General features: G+C 39.1%; 2 protein-coding genes across 2 annotated transcripts; one reads left to right on the forward strand and one right to left on the reverse strand.

Annotated features, from left to right (window-relative positions):
• Positions 1-452: 452 nt before the first annotated feature.
• Positions 453-3,683, reverse strand: LOC133289734 (beta-fructofuranosidase, insoluble isoenzyme 1-like). Its single transcript, XM_061487733.1, has 6 exons — positions 3,500-3,683; positions 1,631-2,505; positions 1,276-1,434; positions 948-1,186; positions 749-839; positions 453-632 (listed from the first exon to the last, which is right to left on the reverse strand). Exons 1-6 carry the CDS (start codon positions 3,681-3,683, stop codon positions 453-455), a joined length of 1,728 nt encoding a protein of 575 aa, XP_061343717.1.
• Positions 3,684-4,865: 1,182 nt separating this feature from the next.
• LOC133289729 (protein MAIN-LIKE 2-like) lies at positions 4,866-5,606 on the forward strand. Its single transcript, XM_061487725.1, has 2 exons — positions 4,866-5,398; positions 5,516-5,606. Exons 1-2 carry the CDS (start codon positions 4,866-4,868, stop codon positions 5,604-5,606), a joined length of 624 nt encoding a protein of 207 aa, XP_061343709.1.
• The last annotated feature ends 2,516 nt before the right edge of the window (positions 5,607-8,122 follow it).

Below are 8,122 nucleotides of genomic sequence, written 5' to 3' on the forward strand. Positions count from 1 at the left end.
ACGGCACACAAAACGAATCTCTCTAACATAACACAATTATTTTTCCTACGACATAACTCTTATAAAACCCTTATTTTTTTTCCCTAACAACGATAATTGCAATATTTGTCTGTCTAATTTCTTTTGGTAAAATCATCCGTCTACTTATTATTTTTTTTCCCCTAACAACGATCATTGTACGCGGAATTAATGATAATGCCTTTGTCGCTTCTGGGAAATTCTACGTACGCTGTTTGGTGTTGAGAGTTGGAACGGAAGGAATATGAATACTTAATTGGAAACTCCATGGATGCATGCAAAACATAATATGAGCGAGGGTTCACACGGAAAGTTCGATCATTGATAAAAATGATCATTTTAATTAAAACTAATATTTTTTTGCTTAAAACTTAATAAATTGAATAATAGAATATCTTTGATAAAAGCTTTAAACTACATTGATTTATTGCTCTTCAGTTTATAACAGCAGATTTCATGCTCCATGCATTGAGGTTCTCCACTGTTATGGGCTCAGTACCGTTGTTGAACACAAACAAGTGAGCTTGATTTGTCAATGCTAGCTCTGGATAAACCCTAGACAAGATGTTTGTTTTCCCTCCTGCTCCAAAACTCTCCACTACTGAGTGATCAATCTGCCATTTAGTTGAAAAATCAGAATCAATAAGTATATATAGTTATTATGGGAACTCATAAATTAATATCATACGTAAACACCAAATGGAGGAGGAAGAGTTGCATTTACACTTACCAAACTCCTAAGAGAAAGTTTCTTAGTAGATAAATCCACATCTACAAAGCCGGCAAATGATGGTTTGTACAATTCACTCTTCAAAGAGGAACTGTTTCAGAAAATGTAGAAAAAAAAATCAAAAAAATTAAACAAAAGACATGATGAGAAAAATCAAAATTAGAAATCCTCTCATCCCCATTTGAATTATACTAATTACCTCCTCGCATCAGAGCACAAAAGAATCATATGCTTGTTTGGAGCTTTGAAAATTCTGAAGAACACAGGAGTGAACTCCTCCAGATTTTCTGAAGCCAAAGTCAGAAGCCCAAATGGTCCAAGCCCACCTTGAGTTTTTGAATCCTTTAGGGCACAAAGATCTTGTGCGTTCACCCAGCTAGGGTCAAATGCCTCTGCCTTATCCAAGCTTGAAAATGAGAAAGTAACTTCCACATCGGCCTGCACTTACATATATAATATCATTAATTTAATTATGCACATACACATACACATAGATATATATAATAATGCTTAATTAAAAATCCAACCTGGGCAGCGGTAATTCCTTCTACTTCAACATAATTTCCCTTTTCGAGCTTTTTGTTGCACATCTTAACTTCTTTTTCTCTAAGACAATTTAATTCTTCAACAGGCCATTGTACCAATTGTCTCCCATTAGAATCAAGCCACAATGTTCTTGGAATTGCCTGTAGATTTTAAAGTAAAAAACGTGCATATATATATATATATATATATATATATATATATATATATATATATATATATTTGAAAAAAATGACTTGAACTATACACAAGTATTTAAAAAAATTTGAACTATAACTAGATGCATCATCAATTGAAACAAATCTAATTAAATACAAAGTTACTATTTTAATTTTTAACCTGAATTCCTGCCCAACCTTTCTTGACATCATCATTATGGGTATCATCTTGGAAATCAGACTCGTTGGCCCAGCCCCACAAGATCCTTCTATTCCTGCTTGGGTCAAAAAATGACTTGGAAGCATAGAAGTTACCATAGTCATATCTAAGGCCACCCCAACCATCCTCTGAAGTGTTATCCGGGATATACTTGTCCTTATTCGGAAAATAAGTTCCTAATGTGTAATAATCGAACCTAGTCAAGTCAAGGCTATTTTTTAAAACATGCTTAACATTATTCCCAACCATGGATGTCTCCAACCCTTCTTCCCCCTTCAATGCAACCGGGTAAAAGTTGGGACACTCCCACATACCCGTGTTTGCTTTGGAATGGATCGGGTGTTTGGCCCGGATCCACTTCACAAAATCCTTGCTCCTATACAAGTAGGACATTCCTTTATCCTTCCTTCTGCTACCAACCAACATCCTCCAATGCCCGTCCTTGCTCCACCAAGCTGTTGTCGGGTCACGGAACGCACTGCCATTCACGCCGGGTTCTGCAATCACAATTGGGTTGAACTGATCGGGTTTTATCCATTTTTTGAGAAGCGGGTCAGATGCATTTTCCGGTACGGCATAGCATTGCACCTGAGTGTTATTCTCGTCAATAATTCCTGTGTAGAGAATCACAGGTCCTTTACCCGGGAGGATAGTGGCTGACCCGGACCAGCACCCGAATTTGTCAAAGGGTTTGGATGGATAAATAGCGGGTTCAAGTGCTTTCCAATTAATAAGATCCTTTGATACAGAATGGGCCCACACAATATTACCCCACACAGAACCGTTGGGGTTATATTGATAGAACAGGTGGTAGTATCCATTGTAATACATGGGTCCTGCATTGTTTGCATTTCCGAATTAATATATAAGATTGTAAAATACAAATATTTGGTGATTGAAATGAAATTAAAAAAATAAGAAAAAAAAATTCCACTTACCATTTGGATCTAAATGTGATTTATGCGTCCATTTCATCAATTTAGGCACCATGAAAGAATTAGAAAGCAAAAGTTAGCATTATTGATAATTCTGAGGACACTAATTTACTGAAGCAAACAAACAGTTTGAACAACAATCCACCAACAAATCAAGGAAAACCCGTTTTAAGCAACGTAACCAAGAGTTAAATAGTAAATTTACCTAAATAATAATGTAGACAATATAGGGCCAACTCGCAAAATCCACAATGTTGCTAGAGTCATTTTAATGTCACAATAGATTAAGATTATTTGAAAGCAACATGGCTTATAAGGTAGGGAAGAAAAACAGAGATAAACTATGACATATTTCATCACCATAAAGTTGCAGTGGGAAAAAAAATAAAAAATTCTGCGAGTGAAAAAAATCTGTGGGATGCGAAATTCAGGTGCACACAACATAGAGGGTAAGACAACTTCATGTTCAGTTAAGTACCTAATCAGATCCTATCTCTCCTGTGCGTTTAAAGGAATAAAAAGCCTAAATTGAAGAACAGGATTCTACATTTTCACTTCATTTAATTCCCTTTCAAATTTCTGGACCATTAAACGGAAAGCTCCACAAGCTTTATTTTTCAACACTAAGATCTTAAACATAAAAGCACATATGGAAAAAACACCCAAAAAAAAAGAAAAAAATAACATATTGTCTATTTACAAAATTACAATTCCTTAACAGGTAGAGGGAGAGAGGGTGCATCATTCCTTTAAGGCCACCGTTCAAGCACATATGGTTAAATCGTCGTACGCTTGTTATGTCATCATGTATATTTATATGGAAGATACTACTCTCAAAATGTTGTAAATATGGCAACGTTAAAAATTGTATAAAAAAATTAAGAAAGATACCAACCGTTGATCCAATTCCTAGGAGGTTGAAAATGATATCCAGTTCTGTGTTGTTCACTCACGGAAATCGCTGTAAGAGATTGAAGATGAGGGTATAGTTTATGAAAAGCTTCAGCGCCATTATTTATCAATATCACACTAAGGGAGAAAAATACTAGAGAGATAGCGAGACTCTTCGGGAGAACCATTAGGAAAAAAACAATTACAAGATCAAGCAAAAACAACAAGGGAAGAAGATTTGCATAAATTGCTTCGTAGAAAATAAAAATATAAACAATGAATAAATAGAGGTGTTGTGGACCTCAACGAGAGATTCATATTCTATAAGATCCAAAAAAAGGTAATAGAAAAAAGAAACTAAAAGAAATAAAGGAAATAATCATTGATTGACAGGGCAAAAAAATTAAAATAATGTAATTAATTAAAATAATTACGCATTTAATGTTGTTTTGTTAAAAATTACACATCTGTTGCACAATGAGACGCCCAAAGAGGGCGTCTCATGTGCAACCTATATATACCCCACTTTCCTTTTTTCACTCCTTACTCATTTACCTCTCCAACCTCTCTCTAACCTCTCTCTAACCGCGGTACGTAGCGAAGCTCTGCCAACGTAGGTAAGGTCATAATACCTCATATGTATACATTTAAATTACAGTGCTAGTTAGTAATACATGTTAGGATTGATTGTATATTAGAGACTTGGAACATTAGGATAGTCATTTAGAAATTTTGTGTCATGCTATGAATGTTGTAATGATATAGTAATATTATTATTACGTAGTTATTATTATTACTGATTTTTAATTATGTATTAGGGTTTAGCATATTAATTAGTGATTTATAAATAGTGTTAGAGACTTTGTAAATTTCGTATGTATGATGTTATTAATGCGGGAGTGCATAACTTTGTAGTTAGTTAAGGATAATGGCTGAGTCATCATCTTCTTCGGGATCTGATTCAGATGTAGAGCCCACCGATCCCAGCATGTGGATCATACCTGGACCCTACAGGTGGGAGGTCCTTCGTCAGAGGACGCAGAAAGGTCATATTTCACAGCGTGTGTGGAATACTGAGCATGTAAGAAAGATTAAGACGAGGCGTGGGAAGCCACAAGGGGGCCCACCTACCGGTGCTATTCCACAGGTTGTGGAAAAGTACCTCAGACAGGCGGGTTTCATACATGTTGCCAGGATGCAACATATCCAGGTATGTTATTTATGTCATTTTGTATTTATGTAATTAAATAATGTAATTCGTTAACACGTGATAATTGCGTAATTTATCACAGATAGATACATTTTTAATTAGTGCTCTGATCGAGAGGTGGAGACCAGAGACACATACCTTTCACATGACCCAAGGTGAGATGACAATCACCTTACAAGATGTGGCAGGCATCTTGGGCTTGCCGACCGACGGTACTGTCATCATCGGATCGACCTCTGAGGATTGGCACGCTGCTTGTGCTGGTGTTTTTGGACATGTTCCAGAGGCCGGTGAGTTCCATCATTCTGGCGACCTCCGCATCTCATTCTTGGATCGACATTATACCCGGTGGACTGATCATGAAGGGAATCATGCTGCCGAGATCTACTTCACAAAAGCTCACATTGCGCGGATGTTGGGGACTTGGTTGCTGGCGGACAAGTCTGGAGGTAGCAATTTTGGTTGTCGGCTTGTCCCGTTGCTAGGTGGAGGATTTGAGGACATTGGCCGATTCAGCTGGGGATCTGCAGTTTTGACACACTTGTTCAGGAATTTGTGTGAAGTGACAGATGCCCGTCAAAGCGACATGGGTGGTTGCCATATTCTCCTTCAAATTTGGGCATGGATACGATTCCCACCCATTGCTCCACCCCTTCCTCCTCATCCACAGCCGGGCACACATTATGGATGCCGGTATGATTTATTTACTTCATTTGATTTCGATAATGTATGGTTAATACTGTATGTACTAACTGTATACTTCTTGACTTTGGACGATTATGTATGGTTGATAATGTTTTTGATTGACAGGTTTAATGCTGTACAAAAGTTTAAACCTCATGAGGTCACCCATTATCGGGCAACATTGGACACACTCTGTAGAGATGAGGTTTGGTGTTAGATACTTACGGTGTTGTTATTTGTCTATGGGTTTATTTTTTTTTTGTAACTCTATATATTGTTTCACATTTCGTTTGTAGGTGGTGTGGCAGCCGTATATAGAATATGAGTGGCTTGACGTGACTCCAGAGCAGCAGTATCTGTGGCTAGCTCCCACACCTATTATCTACTTCCACACAGTTGAGGCATGTCAACCGGATAGGTGCATGCGACAGTTTGGTCTTAATCAACCCATCCCGGAAAAATCTAGAAAATTGAGAGGAATACATGATCATACTCTACGGGGGAAGGTTGAAGAGAACTGGAGACGTAAGCTCAGGGCTCACATTGATCGATGGAATACTAGGATTCAGCATATTGTACTGCCACCTCCATTATATGGTTTGATGTCACCTAATCATGAGTACATGGAGTGGTTCAGAGAGAGGGGAAAACGCTACATATCACGGAGGGCAGCAAAGATAGGGCGCATGGTGAGTTTTGTACTTATTTTACATTTGTTTCAAATTACAACTAACATTTTTTCGTAATATGCAGATTGACGGTCTTGAAATGCTGTATCATGCAACAACGGCGGAGGAGTTTCCTCGATTTGGACTACAGTATATCCACGAGGAGATAGGCCGAATTATTGGGATGTTTCGTGAGAGTTCACGAGTTGATGAGCCTGGACCTGAGGCACCCCCCGTGCAGACTCAGCCTGATCCTCAGTTGATCGTGGATGTTCCTCGTAATAGACAGGAGGGACGGGGATTAGGACGTACACGTGAGAGAGTTGCCGATGAGCCTGTCCCGATTATAGCACCTAGACTAGTGGTCGAGACTCAGGGATGGTTTAGACCTCCAGCATTTGGTCCTACTTACGGGTCACAGCCGATTTATCATCACGGATCGCAGTATGCGGCAGGTCCTAGTCAGGCGGCGTCTGAGCACCCTTACATGAGCGGGCATGAGCCAGTTTTCCAGGCTAGTCCGATGGCTATGGCAGGAGCGGATCCGGCATCCTCACAGCCTGATTTCCAGCCCTATTCACAGGGACTTGATGCCGATTACCCCTTTTGGTCTGCAGAGGACACGATGGAGTTGTATCGCTCTGTAGGCCTTGTTGCAGAGAGCCATGACAGTGGGGAGACTCTAGCCACGGATTCTCACAGTCAGGGACACACCCCTTTTGATGTGCCGGGCAGCAGTGCAGGACCATCAGATGATTTCATCCGTGCGACGATGGATGACTTCCACACTCCACCTCCATAGGACCATCAGGGTGACCCAGTCTGGGACAGACGTATACTACCAGATAGGGATGCACGACATAGGCCATGGCCACCGTGGTCCTAGTTTCATTGACATTTTGTTTATTCATTATGTTGTGGACTGTTTCATATTGTTATTATTTTGTTCTTTTGTATATGTCATATGAGTGTAGCATGTTGTTATATTGTGGACGCTACATTATTATATTATTTGGACTATTCACTATATTTTGGTTATCGTTCTTTGCGGATTTATATTACGGTAACTAACAGCATCAGCTAATTAATAATTCAAGCTTAAAAACATACATAAACGGAAAGTAAAAAGTCCAACATAACGGACATTACAATTCATGCAATAACATAACCAACAGCAACAATATGAACATAATATGCAAATCATTCGTTTCTCCCACGACTTGGACATCGCCGACGATTATGGCCGCGTTCCTTGCAAAGTCCACACCTGATACGGCTCTGGCTTGTCTCAACTTCATCCATCTCGTTGCGGATGCGAGTTGACTTTGGACGACCTTTTGCACGCAACATAGTACAATCAGGAATAATCTTTGCACCACTAATTTCAGGTATTGCTTCCTCGTTTCCGATTGGCTCCCACGGAAAAGAATAAGCCTCGACCAAGTTATTTATCAAGAAGACGTCGTCAACGTAAGTGAACGCACTCTGCCTAACACTTAACGCAGCAGCAACAGCGTGACTACATGGATACTTAAAGGCCTTAAACTTTCCACACTGACAGTATCTCTGTGGGAGGTTGACAGAATATGAACGTTCCCAACCTGCGTCAACCTCGAATACAGTATATTCAACATTGTATGCACGAACGTGGTGGCCTGTTGCATCTACCTGGTTCTTCTTGACCAATTCAACAACATGTTTGGAGTGACGATGAGCTGATTGAAGTTGTGCAAGAGCATTTGTTCCTCTCTCAACAAAATATGCAACCAATCTGCTATATGTATGCTTAACCAATGCTGTTATAGGCATATTTCTGGCCCACTTCAAAACCCTATTGACAGATTCAGCCAAATTTGTTGTCATATGACCGTACCTCTCGCAAGATTCCTTTCAAAATCAACCATTGTTGGAGTATAACCTGCACAAATTGGACATAAATGAATTAAACATAAATTGACAGTCATAATGGAAAGAAATAATTAAGCATTCAATCAATGAGTATACCTAAATTCTTTAACATCCGCTTCAAATCTTCATTTCGAAACTTTTGATTGAAGTTACTTGC

The sequence above is a fragment of the Gastrolobium bilobum genome, unplaced genomic scaffold (assembly GCF_033153095.1).
Source record: "Gastrolobium bilobum isolate Gb01-03AN ecotype WA unplaced genomic scaffold, APGP_CSIRO_Gbil_v1 utg45492, whole genome shotgun sequence".
Taxonomy (NCBI): domain Eukaryota; kingdom Viridiplantae; phylum Streptophyta; class Magnoliopsida; order Fabales; family Fabaceae; genus Gastrolobium; species Gastrolobium bilobum.